This window comes from Ruditapes philippinarum, unplaced genomic scaffold (genome assembly GCF_026571515.1).
Source record: "Ruditapes philippinarum isolate M1 unplaced genomic scaffold, ASM2657151v2 ctg3848_1_1_1_1, whole genome shotgun sequence".
NCBI lineage: Eukaryota > Metazoa > Mollusca > Bivalvia > Venerida > Veneridae > Ruditapes > Ruditapes philippinarum.
Genome location: NW_026857841.1, coordinates 39,661 through 59,174, shown reverse-complemented (window position 1 = coordinate 59,174; position 19,514 = coordinate 39,661). Strand labels below are relative to the sequence as shown.

Genomic DNA, 19,514 nt, shown 5'->3' with positions numbered 1-19,514 from the left:
CTAACCATATTTCAACATTTTTGCAGTTATGAAGACTTTAAGACTGCTACTTGACTCTGATTGATGACTTGATTTGATATTTGGTGTAGTAGTATGTCAAATAATTCTTCATCCCAAATTTTATTTTTAAAATTAATAAAAAAGGTCCAAAATCATTATTTTATCTTCTGTAAAAGCATGTTAATCACATAAGTCATTTGTTCATAACATTTACTTCCCACTTTCAGATCCACAGATACTTTGATTACTGATTTCTTCTATGTTTTCTGCCTTCAAGTTCAACTGTACTATTTCTAATGGTTATTTTATACATGTACCTAGTACACAATGTTTATTTGGCACAATCTGTTGGCCTAGCTGTAGCTGTAAGTGCTAGCAAAGCTCTTCAACCCCTGTGAACAGTGAACACTGGATGAAACACATCTTTCTGGTTTTGGTCATATACCCTAAAAAACAGAAGTTATGACATTAATTCAATTATAAACATGTATAGAGTACTGTATATAAGAATTGTACAGTATGAAAACATCATTTAATTATACAGTAACAGTCCTGTTGTTCAAAGAAAATAACCATCTATATGTTAATAAATGTCAAAATATAGTCCACCTTAATTTCAGAAGAGGATAACAAGTAAATGGTGTTGATCCATTTAAACATCTATAGAAATCTGTCAAAATGCAGAAACTTAAAATTTGAAATTAAATTATCTCCTAAAATATTTCCTTCTGAGCTACTATTTAATTTATACTTTCAATACCCCATAAGCACCTTACATTTGGGAATAGTAAAATCCCTGTAGCTATCATGGCCAAACTTAAATAGTAACTTTGTTTTTGAGGCAGCCTGTAATTATGTGACCTTAAACACTCTATAAGACAGATATTTGTGCCTAACTTCTCCGAAGAGTAATATAACTTTAACAAACTCTTTACATTTCAAATGACCTATGGATTTTGGAAGATATATAATTGAGCCGCGTCATGACAAAACCAACATAATGGGTTTGCGACCAGCATGGATCCAGACCAGCCTGCGCATCCACGCAGTCTGATCAGGATCCATGTTGTTCGCTCACAAACCCTATAACAAGTAGAGAAACTGATAGCGAACAGCATGGATCCTGATCAGACTGCGCGGATGTGCAGGCTCTTCTGGATCCATGCTGGTCGCAAACCCATTATGTTGGTTTTGTCACGACGCGGCTCATATGTCTTATTTACATTTCTTGTCAAGAACTTTGACTGTCCATGAAGCAATGTTCTGTTCTTGTATTTAGACAAATGAATACTAAACTTTAAGCCATTCAGCTATAAAGGTCAAATAAATATAAACACATATGCCAAACGCCCCTAACAGTCTTTGCCTAAAAAAGGTTTGTGTTTTCAACTTTCAAGTAAAGAACAAATCCACTGGGCCCTCATTATAAGTTGTTTTTTTAATACATGAAAAGCATTAATCTCCTGCATAACCCTGACATGTATATTAATAAATCAATTTTGATAACTGTAATGGTCCTTTTTTATTAATTAATCTATAAATTATGATAACAGTTACAAGATTTTTTTATTTAAAAGCCACATAAATTACTCTATTGTGTTAAATCTGGAAGATATCTTGTAAATGTTTATATTAATATGTAACAATTTCAAAACATATCATCTACAGCTTCACATATTCTTGTTAACAAAATGAAATGAATATCAATATAGTGGATATTTTAGAATTTCTAAATATAATTACATTTGTATTTTGTTAATAAAAAAAAACCATAAAAAAAACCAAAAAAAAAACCAACAATTGTAAAAGAGTTTAAGAGAAATCAAACACTGTATGAAATAATTGCTACTTAATTTTCTATATTCCATGCACACATAGATTAAATTTCTGTTTAGCTGCATGGTTACATATTTTATACAATTTTAACACTTTATAGAATTATAGAAACTATTGTGGAGGCACATCTGTGTTGTAAGATCTGATCATGGTCTGCACTATTCACTTTTCAGTCACTACAAATTGTGAAGAGTCTTTTTCAAATTGATAAATGCTTTAGTCCATATTGAAAGATAATCTGGCCAATTTGAGAAATTTCACATTTAGTAATGCTAAGGGTGCTGAATCATGTTTTCCCTTGGTAGGTATGCATTTGTCATGATTCTGTGATCATTTAAATTAAAATAACTGAGTAAATAAATCCTGTTAACCACAAAAATATTTGTAAATATCCTTCATAAACTGTCATTTTATTAAAGGAGTGTGGCTGTCATTTTATTAAAAAAGTGTGGCAGTCTTTTTATATTTAGGATTCACTGATCAACTATCATTAATTTTTGTTCAATCACAATTTAAATAGTCTGTCTATTGAAACAATCTGGACAGTGAAAAATAATGTCACATTACTAACACATTATCACAAACTCAAATGTTTTAACATAAATCAAAATTCATACCATATTGACACCTGAACTGTCTTGACACCTGCAGATCAGGCTGGTGTACTATTGGCTACTTTATCAAATACAGTACAATCTCTATTCTCTTCAACATCACTTATAGGTGCATCTTCCTCACACATGATATAGAGTTGTCTGAATCAGAGTACAGTAGACATACAAATTTGTCCTGTCAATGTCTTTTATTACGATGTACAGTAGGCTACTGTAAATCTAGATCGCGGAAATTGGTTTCTCTCGCAAATTATGTCGATGAAGGTGCGCTTTTCCTTAAAAAACAAAGTTACTTAAATGACCATGTTGAGAACAATCAAATGTATCCAAATTTTGTTCAATGGTTGCACGAAAAACAAACTTCTGTAATGATGTCTGGCACCGGTTACGCTATTTCTTGTATTTTGTTTACATAATTTTGAGGAAATACCCGTCTATTTATAATTTTGTACACACGTCATCTGTTTCAACCAATGAAAATGCGTATAAAGATTTTAGGCTGATTTGGAATTTGGAAAACTTTCATTGGTCGTTTAAAGTTCACGGTAAAGGTCAATATCATGAATCGACGGGTATTACAGCAGCGGTCTGAAGTAACGGGAGTGTATTCAGTAAGCTGCGAAGGGAGCGTAGCTAGGGCGGTGACCACAACAATTGTAGCAAATGTTAAAGCTTTTGTCAACAAAAATCGTCGAGTAATTTTGGAGGAGGTAGCCATCAAGTTTAGCATCGGTAAGGCATGGCACACAAGATTTTACACGAACACCTAGGTATGAGCAAGGTAAGTGAAAGGGGGGTGCCTAGACAGCTGTCAGCAGATCAACAGGCAACCAGAGTAACCAATGCAAAAGAACATTTAAGTCGTTTTAATCGTGAAGAAGATAAGTTTTTGAACCGCATTATCACTGGAGATGAGATGTGGGTTCATTATTCCGAACCTGAGACAAAAGCTTATTCAAACCAGTGGAAACGAGCTGGCTCCACACCTCCTTAAAAGTTTAAGCTGTCTCTCCTTCGACTGGCAAAGTCATGCTTGTTGCCTTTTGGTATTCACGAGGAATTATACCTACTCATTTCATGCCAAAAGGTCAAACTGTCACCGCCAAGTACTATTCTGAAGAAATTCCGAAAAATTTCAGAGAAAAGCTGAAACAAATGCGTCCCAGGTTAGCACAGAAAAAAATGTCCTCTTTCTTCACGATAACGCTTCCTCCCATACCGCCGCAGCTACAGTGGAGGTTATCAACTCTTACAAATGGCAATTGCTGTCTCAGCCCAGACCTTGCCCCCTGTGACTTTTATTTGTTTAAAGACCTGAAAAAATTGCTTCCTGGAAAGAAATATAAGACCAGGGCGGCTTTGATATCTGCTGTTATACAGTACCTAAAACAAAAGCACCAACGAAGATGGCAAAAGTGCGTAGACGTAGGTGGAGAATATTTTAAAAAAGAGTAGAAAGTTTTTTTTAAATGTTGAATGGTTTTCGAGAACGAGTCAAAAGTCCGGATATTTTCTGACTTCCCCTCGTTTTTCGTTTTTTCTATAATTTAGCGTTATAATATACTGTAATAAAGAACACTTAACTGTAATGTACTGTTATCAAGAATAGCGAACTGTTATATACTGTTATAAGGAAAAGTCAGCTTTTATAAACTGTTAAAAGAGATTCAAGAAATTGATACTCTGATATAAGGAACAGTTAATGGTAAAGTGTGAACAAAACCTCATCCGAAATGTACATTTCAGGACACAAATGAAGTCTTAATTGTCTTCGTGCAAAACATGTGACCAATCATTGTTTTGTTGTTGTTTTTTTTAAAAATATGTTGACTGTTGAATTAAAAACAAAACAAAACATATATGTCGAAGGGGACAATTTTCTAACATGTGTTTATATCGTGGCCATTAGCAGGACAGACACGCATGCGTTTTTAACTTGTAATAGATAGGCATGCGCCGTTGATAAGTTAGTGAAATTTGATCATACGAATTTCAATGAATCGCCCGTTTCGAAAAGGCGGAATTTAGTCCTGGATTGAAGCACATGTAATAAAGATTATTACAGAAAGGTAGAGTAAAAGTACATTATTTGTGTTTTACTGTAAGTCATTTATATTAGATTTTATTTATGTTAAACCGACTTAGCATTTTATACATTTGTATTAAAACATATTAAATCATTTGGCTAATATGACCTTGAGGTAAATATAATACCAGAGTATATTGGCAAGAAATACTTTTTAACAAGAACAATACATAATTGCAATAATTTATTTATATTTAAATGTCACAATCGTTTTAAGAAAAGCAGACAAAATTGTTATAATTATGCAGAAGAAAGTGTTTTGACTAAGTCAGTAGTCAACATTTTATGTTAGAACAGTATATTTGTTCCGGACAAAGGCCGTCTCAAATCAGTTTCACTTCCTGTAAAAAAATACTTGACCGAGGTAAGGTAAATCTGTTGTTTTGAAAAAAATATAAAACGTTATCATGAGATTTACAAAGCAATGTAAAATAGATTGTTGGAGGTGAACTTTAATATAAAAAACACTAGAAAGTGAGAGAACTTAAAAAACTTTCAATTCTGGAAATTATTTAACTTATCTTAGAATGGCCAAAACAATTCGCAGATTTATTTACAAATTTCATGAATAAATATTCATCTTAAATTCAATTGTTTAACTTTTAAAGATGTCAGACTGTTTTTGAAGGCCTTTGGCCAAAATAAGTATGCAGAAATTTCCCAAAAGTGTATCCAACAAATACTATATCATTGTATCCATCTTGGCATTGAAGAAAAATATAATCATTTCTATGCAAGGCGGCACACAATTAATATATGCCAAGGTGGTGATAATTTTGTTTAAATGATTTTAAGTAAGCAGTACGATTTAAGATAGACTTTACATTCATGTTATATTGAACAGCTTAAACAAACATAGTTAAAAACGAACATGAACAGAAAATGAATGAGTTGCTTGTCTGTAGTGTTCACACGTGACTAATTCATTGTGTAATGTGTTTGCTTTTGTATTAAAGCAATTTGATTTAATATAAAAGGCGATAGTGGATAAGTTTGTTTATATCATTACACAGATACGCATGCGCTTCTACTGTTTGATAGATATGCATGCACTGTAGATTTGTGAAAGATATTCATGCGTAGCTAAATGGTGCGCCCGCTTCGAAATGGTGGAATTTGGTCCTGAATAAAATAAATAACAAATTGAAAAATATTACAGTAAAATATACATTATTTATGTTTTACTGTAAAACATTTATTCTAAACTATTAAAATGCTAAACTCATAGAAGATGTTATGTACATCACATTTCGCTCATTGAAACAAAGGTTTTTCTTAATATATGACTTTGAGCAAAGTGTGATACCAAAGTATATAGAACAGATATACTTTTCAACAAGAACACAACATCGCTGCAATAATTTGATATTTTCTATATTTAATTTTAGTATCGATTGGAGATGTACAGGCACAATTGTTGATATATTGCAATAGGAAATGTTTCTAACAATTTATTGAAATCAGTACAGTTTTAAATTTATCACTTTCTCTTGCAAATGAATACTTAAACCTAAGTTAAAACTAAACAAAATATGTTTTTTTACTGAACATTCATATACATATATTTTGGTAATGAACCCCAAGAAATCAAAGACTGTACAGTTTATAATCTGGTGAGGGTTTTTAAACAAAACTCATAAATTTAATTTTGTTTGACTAAAGTAGGTAGAATATGATATAAGATTGCCATTGAGGTTCTACGAATAACAAATACTAAACTGTCTTTGTGTTCTGGCTTTAAAGCGACTACCAGAACTAATATATGTGTATAAGTTATTTTCTCTCAATACATATGTATTGGTATGCCAAAGAAAAACGAGCCTAAAACAGAATGCAATTTGCTTGGACCTCTTGACATAGTAAACTTTTACATTCAATTTTAATCAGCAAGGAGATCATAACGGACATTTATGTTACATTTTTTTGATGCGTATATTTACGGATTACTGCAAGAAATTTTGTATTTGTCTCATTGCAGGAAAAACTTATAAATGCAAAAAAATCAAAAAAAAGAAAAAGGGGTCATTAAATCATTGGCCCTTAAAAGGTTCAAAAAATGCAGAAAAAAATTTATCAAATGGTTCCCCAAAATTAAAGTGACTTTTAAAAAGCTAATGCAATGATAATTTTTAAAAACCAAGCTAAAAAAAGTTTTCAATTGATAACACGATGTTATAACATTGTGTGCATAAATTTAGAATATTTCAAAAGCTAACGTAAATTCTTCGTTTCCAAAACGTTCATTTATTTAGTCAGCGATGTAGAGTGGCGATTATTATAATATTGTCAAAGTAACACTTCCTATTATTGACAATTATTGACGTATACATTGTACTTATACATTGTTTATACATTGTGTTTTCCCAGACCAGATGGTTATCTGTATGCTTTGAAATGTGTTTGATTATGAATGGCCAATATTTCAAGTGAAGGGTTTTCTTCATGTAAACTACGTTTCCAGTAATCGTTTACAGTATAATTATGCGAATAATGACATATAAGTTTTCAATAGAAACAATATTAAATCAGAGTCAATTCTTCATACGAAATTGTAATACTTTCTTCAGAAAAAAATTAAAATTGAGAATTAGAACTTTTTTCGACTTGAATAGGGTATGTAAGTCTCGTCATGTGACTTGCGAGATTTCACGATATTTTGCACTTCCAACTACCATACATTTTTACAACATTGCTTATCTATATTGGGTAATACTTGTATGCCGGTTGGAAAGTAAAACTTACACAGAGAGCAAAGGATATGTGGAAATTGGCAAAGTTTTTTGTTTTGTAACGAAATGCAAATGGTTTTATCTTGTGAACAAGTATCAATGAAAGACAACTTCGTTAATTTTCATGTGGGTGTGTCATTTCGAATTCAGGTTATCGCAATAAGTGTTGTAATATTTTCATGTCCATGTAAATCTAATAAATTTGTTATTTGATACAACATCATTCGCACCTGACTTCAGACTGGGGAATTTGATTTTTTCAATTTTCTATAGCGCTACCTGATTATCTCTCAGAAGTATATAATGTTTAGAAATTTCGGACAGCGCATTTTTCGGATTAAACGTTTCATTATGATTATCAGTATGTTTTAGTTGATTATATTTTCTTCTAACTGAAAATATTATTTATTACTATTATCTTTATAAAGGACAAACAGTCAAGCTGTATATAACCAATTTAAATTGTCATAAAATTCAATGAAATATTTTCTCCTGTAGATATTTAGACTGAGGATAGTGGTGAGATGAAAGACGTCAGTATCCGATGTAAATACACATGCATGATCTGCTGTAAAATCGTTTTGGTAAGAAATATTCTTGTATAACATACTCTTCTCGTTTTTGTAAATACTTACAGTGTAGCTAAATAAACAAACAGTATGGCATATGTAGTTAATTCATGTTAAATACTGTTTAAAGTATTTTTCTCAAGTGAGTGGGTCATATTTTTTAGTTAAATCTGTCTTTGTTAGAAATAAAAAACCTGTCATTTGTAGCTTTGTATTAACTTAATTTTTCAAAGATAATTTATCTTCTGCAAATGGCTGTCCAAAACAGTTTTAACCAGGCACCATGTAGTTTCAAAACAGTTAAGATAAATTTATTATAAATAGACTTGTAAGGTGACATGAATGGTAAAAAGATGTTCTGCATTAAAATGTTGCTATCTTGATTGAGTTTCATTTCATACTATCACCATGATCACTGCCATTGTAAAGTAATGTAATCTATAACCATTATTAAATATTATAAAAATCATCTCAAAGAAAAATTTGTTTCTGAGGCAAGATGAGTAAAATTACTTCCAGTTATAGCCTTTCACTGCTCTTAGAAAAGCCATGATTTGCATTGTACATGGCAGGTAGTAATACCAAAGTAAACAATATTAATGTAATTCATCTGCGTTGAGTATTCTGTAGCAAAACACTAGTTTGCTAGAAAGCCCAAGTCTGTCTCTTTATCACAAAATTGGAGAAGACTTGCAATTCTGCATTCCTTGAAAGAGGGGCAGTTATTTACATACCATATACTTCTTTGTGTTTCAAATTACCTGTTTTATAATGTATTGAACCTGTTGACATTTGGCCAAAAGTGAATTATCTGTACAAAACATGCAAAACTTAGAGTTTGCACTTGATACAAAACAAGTACATCACTGGTACATTAATATACCAATGTGGACTGTTTCAACATTGTCAATGTTTCAAAAAAAACCCACACAATTCTTTTAACTTCTGTCCATGTACATATGTGTAAATGTAGTCATTGAAGAGCTGTCAAGAACTTTTCATCAATATTATTTAGATAGTGTCTGTTTCCATTTCATGACAGACAAAATGACATGCATAGTATTTACTGTAGTCAATGCTTGCATATTCAAGCAATCTAGCCATTTCTGTTAGATAATTTAAGTACACAGTGGCACTTATTTTGCAGATGAACCCTTATGATCAAGCACTGCTATAAATATATGCCAAATAGTAGAAACAAAAAAAATAAGTTCATATGTTTGAAAACTCTTATTTTTACACAATTTATAGTGCACTGCTTTGCAAATATATCACACTGATTTTCCAGTGGAAGAAAAACTTCAGGAAAGCACTTGAAATTATTATTATTTATTTGGACAATGGAACTTTAAACCATAAATGTCTACTGATACAAGAATAAGAATATTTCCTTTTACAAATGTAAAGAATTTGAAAATTTAATTGAACAAATTATCATAGAGTTATAAATCATATTCTAATTGAAAAATTGTCAGCTTGATATCAAAGCTTTGAATGCAAATTTGTGAGCTTATCAATGATTACCTCACAATATAAGTAGTAGCTGATATATAACATTTTTTCTATTTCTTTTTCATTTTTACATCATAGTCATTTACTGTCACTGTGATTCCATGAAAATCTTTATATCTGGTGTGTTTTCTACTTTGGTATTTATAGAGTATCTTGCTTCAATACTTAAAACTGCAATGAAATGTGAATATTTCACTCTGTTTCTATCAATGTGACATTAACAAGTTAAGTAGATTATGGTATCATAGTGTCAAACACCATAAAATCATACTCTGTCACATTAATATTTTTGTGCTGGATGTCATTCATCTTCTTCAGGAAAGTACATTTGACTATTCTCAGTGGCTTATATTAAACTAATATTTCACTATAACTGTGTGTTCTCTAATATCATTCTCAAATTAAGAACAGGAAGATGTTAGTTGCAATAAAGGTCTTCATGGGCAAATTCTCCTTCATTGTTTTCCTTTTTTCAGCAGAATGAAAAAATCAATAAATATGTTGTATAAGTGTAAGACCTGAATACATTTCACTGAGTAAAACACTAGAAATGATATTTACATTAGTTTTAATAAGTTGGTCATGATTGACAGAAAATTTCATATTTGAAGTAAATAAACATTAAATGTAAACAACAGCACATAATATATAGCAGTAAAAATATTGATCTTCAATGTGGAACATGACTGTGTTTCATGTTTTAGTTACTTATCAACTATCGTGCAGTGAAATCCAAAAATTATTAAAATATTTTGATAATTGTTTATCTTTCCGATCTCAAAAGTAATCAATTATTTTACATGTATTTACCATTGATGTATAGATATTTCAGGATCATAGGCAGTGCAAACAGTTGATTTATGGTTCATAGTGAACATTTATATATTCTATACTTGTCATATACCTCCCTGTCTACACATCTGAAATGGTTTATTCAAAAATGATATTTTTTTTAATTTTCAATCATAATTTGCTAGGTACCATATTAACAAGTATATATAATTGAAACAGGAAGAGAATATAAGTGTAAGTACCTTGATACTATTCCCCATAGTAAGAAATGTAACAATACTATTAAACTTTGCATAAATCTATGATCTATCCATCTAATTATTTAATTATCAAAACTTTTACTTGGGACCTGGGGTTTATTATACTAATGTATGTAATTGAAATCTTAATAGAATGGAAGGGAAGAAATATCCGAATTACTGTGCAATGTCCGAATTTTGTATAACTTTAAAATACACTAGAATTAAAGTGTTTCTCCATTGTTTATTTCAATAAGTTAAAATGGATGGAATAACTTTCTCACAATTGTAGTTTTAAAATAATACTAAAAGCTAAACAACTAGAATTCACTACCATGACAAAACATCCGAAACAATTGTCAGTATCCGAAAATAAACTGGTTTTATTAAACTTTATAAATTCCTCGGTTTTCCGTCAGATAATTGACTTACCTGCATTTTTTGACCCGTGTTTTCCATTCCTTCAAATCTGAAGAGGACCGAAACAAATTTAACTTCTATATTTCTCGAGTTCTGCGGGGTTACCTATATGCGTAACGGTAAATAAGTCTGCCGATGTATCCGGAAGTGGTAAATAGAAAGTGAAAGTAAACGAGACTTACGGGCCATATTGCATGACAATTTAAAGGATTATTGAAAACATTCCTATATACGCCCTCAAACAGGTTCTACACGTTCATACATTAAATTGTGTTATGAATTACTGGCTATTTAATGAATAATACTTTAATATGTTGTCTTACATTACATGATTAATCTTAATTTTCTTAAATCTTTGAATTTAATTTCATTTATGGCAAAGTCCTTGGATCGGTTATCTGAGGTTGCACAGAGGTGACATTTGTGCATTTTTATTTATCTCTGGCGCACGAGATACTATGCCGTTGCCACGAGTTTCTAGTCGTTAGATAATTAAGTGGTGCGCACGAGATAATATGTCGTGGCCACGAGTTACTAAGTCTTGGTAAAGAGATGATTAAGTGGTGTGCAAGAGAAACTATGTCGTGGCCACGAAATATTCAGTCGTGCGCAGAGATATAATATCGATACACTATTAGAAACAACGAATATTTGACACTAAATCATTAAAGAGTAAAGAAATATTACACTTGAAAGGTGCAAAATATGTACGTGCACGATAATAGAATTCAGTCGATCCGAGTCCAAGATGATAATTACGAGCGTTTCGGTCCATGACATCCTACTTTATATCTGACTAAAGTTTTTCGTGCAACATTTACCTTTGACAATTCTGAAGATATTCATTTTATACATGTTTTTAGGATCATATTGGAAGGTCACATGGCCAATAAATCAGACATTAATTTTGAGTTAGTTATGGCCTTTCGTGGGGGTAATTCTGAGATAGAATTGGTCAATATGTACTGCCTGTTAACTCTGTTAATTATAACTTGAGAAGGACTAAGCCCCGGCGGTTGATTTTATTTAATAAGACGAGTAGATTTCCTATATAGATGTTTGAGGTCAAGACAACAAATACTATTTATGTAAAACACTTGTCTGATGAATAATAAGAAGGATTTAGCAATGGTTTATATAACTAATAATGATCATTGCACCTGATCAGTAGATGACATTGTGGTCATTGTGTCAGAAATCACGATCACAATGACGCTGACTGTAAAGTCATTGTCCAATCAATAACTTGCATTTATGGCACTTTGACAAACAGGTGAAGTAGTGGCATTATTGTCCTATTGCCAGTTTCTAGTTAACTAGGAAAATTTATATAAATAGAGTAATCTGACTGGTTCAAATATCTCGTGCGCACGTCTTAATTATCCCGTTGGCATGACTTAGTAACTCGTGGCGACAACATAGTATCTCGTGCGCACCACTTAATTATCTCGTTCCCACGACTTAATTACTCGTGGCCACGACAAAGTATCTCGTGACCACGATTTAATTATCTCGTGTCCACAACTTAGTAACTCGTGGCCACGACATAGTATCTGGTGCACATCAACTAATTATCTCGTAGCCACGACTTAGTTACTCGTTGCCACGACAAAATACCTCGTGCGCAACACATAATTATCCCGTGGTCACGATATAGTAACTCTTGGCAACTACAAAGTATTTCGTGAACACGAGATAAATAAAAACGCACAAATGTCACCTCTGTGTCACTGTAGTTATCATTACCAGTATTTGATATGTCTTCTTTTCAATTTAATTAATCTTTTATCCCCCGGGAGATGCTTTGGTAGTTTAGCGCGGAGGAAGGTAGTCTAGTACTGGTGTAACTCTCCAGGAACGATGGTTAGGAAACTACCCGCCTATATGACTGAAATACTGTTGAAAAAGGCGTAAAATGAAACAAAAAAAGAAAAAAAAACATAATCTTTTATCAATATTTTATCAGTGCTCAGTGTGTAAACAATGAGTCACTTCCCGTTACACACATGAGTCCCATCCCGGCAAAATATATCAGTTTCATGTTTAAGATAAGAAAAGGAAGAATTTTGATCTCGGGGTCATATCATGACAACTGATAACTTGACATTTTGAACATTAAAACGCATGCACTGAGGTTGTAGATTTTATCTTGTTGTGATTTAAATGTCGGAATTGAACCTTGGATAAGTGTTATTTCAAGTGTCGTAACAACGACACGTTGGCCACGAAGCCACTTTAAGCTCGTTAAATTTTGTTAAAAATTTACATAGAATGCAATGGGTTTTTCTACTCGGTAATAAATAAAGATACATAGTTTCTTTTTTCACTTACAGTAACCTTCTTCTGGAATTGTTCTGTTGTCTCTATATTTGTATTTAAACATTACAAAATTTATCAGCAAAAGTGTAAACATGTATTTTATCACTGGTAACCTTGACCCTACTAACGCCGAACTCCACTTACAATTTAAATAATGTTCTTACCGTATAAGAAAGAGATGGTTTAATGAGTAATGTATTTTTAGCTCTGGCGACCTTGACCTGAGTCTAGTGACTAAACTAACAACACTTTTAAATGGTATCTTTTTACAAAATATGAAAGTAATCTGTCAATAAAGCAATGCTGTATGAGCAATAATGTTAACATATATTTTAGCTCTGGTGACCTTTACTCCACCAAAAGGTAGAGGTAAGTATGTTCCTATTTAATATCGATAACATTGCTCTATATGAGCAGAAGTGTAAACATATATAAGTACCATAGACGCAAATCCATACTTATAGTTTGAGGAATATTCAAGATATCTACCTTCAAAAAGTACAAGATATCGGTAAAAATGAAGTCTTAAGAAATAAACTTGAGATATAGATAAGTTGCCTGAATGACCATACAAGGTCCTATATTCAAAATGATAAGGTAAGGTATATAACTGGGGAAAATTATCGTAACTTACCAAGATCATGTTCTTTGTAATGAGTGTGTGCTAAGATTGGCACAGATAAAACTTACGAAATATCCAACTTTCCGGAATAAATTAACCTTACAAGGTGTTATATTCAACGTGCTAAAAAGGGAAGATAACTGGTGAAATGGAAACCACAGTTATCTTATTTGCAAAGATCATGGACATTGGTAAGGGTGTAAAATATAAAGCTATTGATAGAGACGTAACTTAAGATGCCCCCATCTTGTCGGCTAATCCTTGTTTACTCTTTGTTCTTTTATGTCACATCAAAGGAAAACAGGGACTTAAAGCTGACAGAATAAATGACATCAAAGAAAAAGTTACCTATTGTTCATGTGGCAACATATGTATCCTCTCGTATGCGCGGAAAGATGGGCACAGGCGGACGGACAGATATACAGACACACGAACAGCTTAAAAACTTTATGTCCCGGACATAAAGAAGGAAAATATTTGACTGCATGTATTTAATAAATTTGTTTTGTGATTTTTTAGTCGTTTTATATTTTTTAAGTTAACTGGCTAATGCCTACAATATTGTTTAGCTAAATTATTTAGATTTTGTCACACCGTAAGCGTCGAAGCGAGGCTTAGGATAAACTTCTATGGTTTAAACTCAATTATGCGTGCATTACATACACACATAAATGTACTGTACACTTATATCTGTTTCATTTGGAATGTACAATGTGTGTAATAAATATTCAATCTGAACTTAAAGATAAATCATCGGTAAGACAAAACAACAATGTTTTAAAACATGTAATATTATCTCCATTTGATTATGAAATATAGCATGTTTCTGTGAATTCAACTTACACTTTACAAAAGAAGACATTAAAATAAAAGAAGAGTAGTACTTTTACGAAACTGTATACCTACAAATGGTTTCACTTATCTACTTACAAAAAATGTTTGACGAGCATGAAGGCAAACATTGGTTGTTTGAAAGTTTGATTTCCATTTGTTCAAATAGTTTAATTATCAATATTGGTACTTACACCTGTAGAAAATCCGTTTCTGCAAAGAAATTAATTATTAACTACAAATATTAAAAGGCCAATCATTGTTATTGATTTCAACACGCTTAGGTTAATTCGTGGATCATGCATGTCAAAGTCTACATTAATTAGAAATTTAAAGGAATTGTATGATGGTAAGAGCTTGTAATTTATGACATATTTTAAAGGAAGGAGCTTGTGCTGTTGTTGTTGTTTTTAACGACAAAGGAGCAAATTATGTTCAAGCGCAATTTGTAAAAGAAATGAAAGGTATAAGATCCTGCATCTGATAAGAAAATTAAAAAAGTGAAAGGGTCGATGTTCACTTTGAGTTAAATGTGATTTAAAAGATTTAAAAAGATGACAATGATAAGTCAGTGAGTAGTTGCTTATTAAATACCAGATAATAAGTGTGGATTCCGTATTCAATTTGATAAACGATTTGTACGAATTGATATGAAGCGGTTATTGAAAAGATCAATAAATTTAATACTTAATCTACATAAATTCTATCACATATTCTGAAAATACTGATACATGTAAAACAAATATATTAGTTTGATATCACTATTCTAAATGAAAGTGACAAACATATTTGCATATTACATGTTTATGCACGGCGGGGCCTTGCCGTGTTTACGGAGTCCCCAAAATGGCATGGGTTTGTGATAAATAAAATTCATATAGCTAATTCGACAAAAACTATGAGGTGTAAAGAGGAGTTGATGTTTTGTATCAGTGAACAGTCATCAAGGGAGGGAAAGTGATAATGTTTTAACTGATATATTCATGGGGTAAATGTGACGCTAGAATGACATTGAACCTTACATATTGCAAGCTAAAACACGCAAGGAAGAACAAGCGCCTAATTGTCTGGACGCATAAGGTCAATCTTTAAGAGCTGATATTGTATATATGTTATTAAGTTTTCAAAATAATTCATTTTTTATCGATGCTTTTAAAATTTCAGTCTCAATAAAAATACTGCTACAGTATGAAGAACAAAAGTGCATGTGTAAGAGAGTTGTTTGATTTCAAGCAAACATTTCAATTTAACTACATTTTTTTTTAAAATCAAATGGTTAAAATGTGTTAATGCATGCATATTAAAGGCTTTGCACAATCATTTCATCTAATAAAACTAGATAAGGTATTCACTATTATGACCTGTTACAACTTATAACCACAAACTAATTAAGCAACTATTGTAGGAATGACCGGGATTTTATGATCTCTTACAATATTTAAAGAACAATATAATGTATTTGCATTTCTAAATTTCATTTAATTTATGCAATGTTTCTGTTTTTAGGGAGTAAAAGTAAACGGTGATCCTGACAACATTGAATTGTGTCTCTTTACAAATGCTCGTATTTTTGGTTGAATAAACACAAGATCAAAAATCTCCTTCACGACCGAAAGAAAACAATTGTAGACTTCAATTACTTCTATGGAACTTCTTCATTTAGATTCATTTAGCATAAAACAATTATAGTTATCATTATAGGTTGTGATAGCAAAAGAAACATATCTTTAAAAACAGTGTTTGCAATTCCAATTCCAACAATACCTGTGCATTGTAGTGTTATTGAAAATCATTTGGATGAAATATATTTTAAAATTAATACTCGTATTACGAAAATGCAAAGAACTGTTATATCATCTTTTGGGATCAGAAAAAAGATTTTGAACATATTGTTTATATGTGTCATAGGACTGGTAACATATGCTAGTTTACACATCATGTTGTCACATCTCAGACTGTCAAACAATGCCAAAATACCTGCGAATATAAAAGAAATGCACATGGCAACATCGAACAGAGTTCAACATTTTTTTTGGACAGAACTTGAACAATTACAGCATAACCGGACTAGGGACAGGGAAAAACATCAGACAACAGAAAGGATTATCCGAAAAGAATTCAGTGACGGTTTAAAAGAAGATATTGCTCGTTTAAGCGACCAAAACCACATTAATAAAGAAAATAATGCTCCGCTAGACAGTCAAAAAACCATTGTTACAATAAATGAAACCAAAAGTTTTCAAAATAAAACTGCTTTAAGAAAAACAACACAACTAAAAAGACAACCTATCTGTACCTCATGTTTCCAACACAACTTCAATTATGTGATACAAAACAAAAATATATGTCAGTTGTATTCTTCAAATCAAACAATAGAATTATTAGTCCTCATCATGACGACACACAAAAACAATAGAGCAAGAGCGGCACTGAGATCAACTTGGTTGTCTGTGACGAAACACAATAAAGGAAATGTAAGATACGCCTTTCTCCTAGGTGAAATCACTGATAATTGGCAAAAAGAAGCTGTCCTCGAGGAAAACAATATTCACCATGATATAATAAAGGAAGATTTCATTGACACATACATGAACTTAACTTACAAAACACTTATGGGTTTTAAGTGGGCAACAGATTTTTGTCAGACAGCTGTTTACGTCATGAAAACCGATGATGATATGTTTGTAAATATTCCAAATCTTTTGAAAATGTTAACGAATACTAATAAAGAAAAACTACAGACATCTGTAATGGGTGCATGTTTTTTAAGAGCAAAACCTATACGGAGCAACGAATCAAAATGGTTTGCCTCCTATGAAAGCTATCCGGATGAATTTTACCCAATGTTTTGTTCAGGGACAGGATACGTCACAAGCATGCATGTAATAAATGAAATATATTTAATATCACCAAATATTCCTTTCTTTCATCTAGAGGATATCTATGTTTCATTTTGTGTCAGAGCATTAGGCTTAGAGGTTCAGTCTATGCCTGGATTTAAAGTTGACCCAGTGGGAATAAATACATGTGTTTATAAAGGTGGTCATTTAATAACTGCTCATGGGATCACACCAGACATGTTGCAGAATATATGGAATAGTAAGTGTGATAGAAAATATATAAAATTATGGTATTTATTGTACAGCCAATTTATAATGGTCATCGTGGTATTAAACCTTTGCGTCGTAATGTTTTGTATATTCAAAAGATATAAAGACATATGCCAATACTTCACAAGTGTTTATGAATATTTTAGATTACATAGTTTCAAATAACATGCTTGATATATAGTATGCATTCAGGAAAATATAGAGTGTGAATTAACTTTAGACAAGGCCAGTTGTCTATAGATGTAATCCTTATGATGGCCAAGAATTCGAAGCTGTTAATGATTTCACTTATCTAGGTAATTTTTTAATTTTACTGGTAAATTTATTCTTAATCAAGAACATTCGATTGGAAAAGCTTTAAAATCAACGAACATGCTGTTATGTAAATGCAAATATTATGATCCTACCCCAAAAACATTATGTCAGTTGTTTAATGCCTTCGTTTCACCAATATTAAATTATTCATTTGAACTTTGGGTTAATTCTAAATTTAAGGAAGTTGAAAGAATATATTTAAAGATCCTGTATGTTGTAATCAAAGTGGTAAACCGTTGGTGGTGGTGGTGTGTGGTTTTGTTAGTTTTCCCTCCGGATCACGACAGTAAGAAAACCACACTAAGTGAAACTATATATATGTACATAATTATGCAAATAAAACAGTTTTCAAACATTGAAAAATATGTAAAATATGTACTGCGAATATTTGTGCACATTATATGTAATCATTAAAATATATGCATTCATTTCTTATTGTACAATTTCACTTAAACTTTATAGAAAAATCATATTTAATGCATATATAGAAATGGTAAAACTTGTTTCGAATATGAAAGTTATTTAGATATACTACCTATTTGTTTTAGATTTTATTTTTGTAGACTAAGAATGATTGGTCTTCAGCTTAGAATTCAAAATGATAGAATTAGTAGAAATAGGATTCCTTGCGAAGAAATATATTGTTTGTGTTGCAGCTTTTGAAGATGAATAGATCTAGGTACCATGTTATTTGTCTATGTACATGCCATTACGTTATAAGAAAACAACACCTAAAACTTACTATTACAGAAACCTGTCAGACTGCAAATTTACTGAACTGTTAAACTCAAGAAAAATATATGAGTTTATACGTTTTTTTTTTGTTCAAAAATTGTTAAAGAAGCTTTTTCCATTAGGAATACACTTTTAACTCATAATGTCTGAAATTGAATCAATGTTCATTCTCCAAATGTTTTGTTTCCATTCCAATAATATTCATAATTAATCTTATTTATTTATAAAAGTATACACAGTAAATGTACATCTTTTTTCATAGCTATATGCTTGTTGTTTGTTTGTTTATTTGTTAATCTATTTATTTATTATCATGAAATTATTGTATATATAAATTGTGATATCCAGGTTTTGTTGTAAATTTTGATGCAGCATTTATATATGCGAATATGATGTATTGTAGATGATGTACTATGTACAAGTCGTAATAAAATTTCTGTTCTATTCTGTTCTTATTTCAGACGACAATGTATTTACCAGAAGCTCTTCAAAAACAATCTTAACCAATTAGAGGCGTATTGTAAAAGTTAACGTTAAAAAGACTAAATTATGGTATTGCGAAAGGTTGGCCAATGACCAAAAATCAGGCTTGGACATAAAACGAGCAGAACATAGACATTGTTGAAAACTTTATTTACCTAGGTTTTGTAATGAGCAGTGGCGGTTCATTTCAAAAAGGCATAGATGCAGTAGCAGATAAAGCTCTTAAATTAGTATTTTTCTCAAAAACATCACTCGAGGGAAGCAAATACCACTGCATATAAACTTTAACCTTTTTGATGCGT

At 31.4% G+C, this 19,514-nt stretch overlaps 1 protein-coding gene and 1 long non-coding RNA gene across 8 annotated transcripts; one reads left to right on the top strand and one right to left on the bottom strand.

Moving 5' to 3' along the window:
* The first annotated feature begins 4,380 nt into the window (after positions 1-4,380).
* Positions 4,381-19,178, top strand: LOC132751207 (beta-1,3-galactosyltransferase 1-like). 7 transcript variants are annotated; one of them, XM_060741355.1, is made up of 5 exons: positions 4,381-4,519; positions 7,764-7,849; positions 13,453-15,778; positions 16,076-17,668; positions 18,175-19,178. In XM_060741355.1, exons 4-5 carry the CDS (start codon positions 16,405-16,407, stop codon positions 18,180-18,182), a joined length of 1,272 nt encoding a protein of 423 aa, XP_060597338.1. In that variant the 5' UTR covers positions 4,381-4,519; positions 7,764-7,849; positions 13,453-15,778; positions 16,076-16,404; the 3' UTR covers positions 18,183-19,178. The 7 variants fall into 7 exon arrangements, with proteins under 7 accessions (XP_060597338.1, XP_060597335.1, XP_060597334.1 ...); XM_060741352.1 differs by having other exon boundaries at positions 15,734-15,778; positions 16,076-19,178; XM_060741351.1 differs by having other exon boundaries at positions 14,035-15,778; positions 16,076-19,178.
* On the bottom strand, positions 8,130-11,271 carry LOC132751208 (uncharacterized). The gene is made up of 2 exons (XR_009628650.1): positions 10,157-11,271; positions 8,130-9,812 (listed from the first exon to the last, which is right to left on the bottom strand). It is a non-coding gene; the product is annotated as an uncharacterized LOC132751208 (long non-coding RNA).
* Positions 19,179-19,514: the final 336 nt, after the last annotated feature.

What these genes read in the sequence shown, in the direction of transcription:
- LOC132751207 (XM_060741354.1), top strand. Translation starts at nt 16,405, where the DNA reads ATGCAAAGAACTGTTATATCATCTTTTGGGATCAGAAAAAAGATTTTG.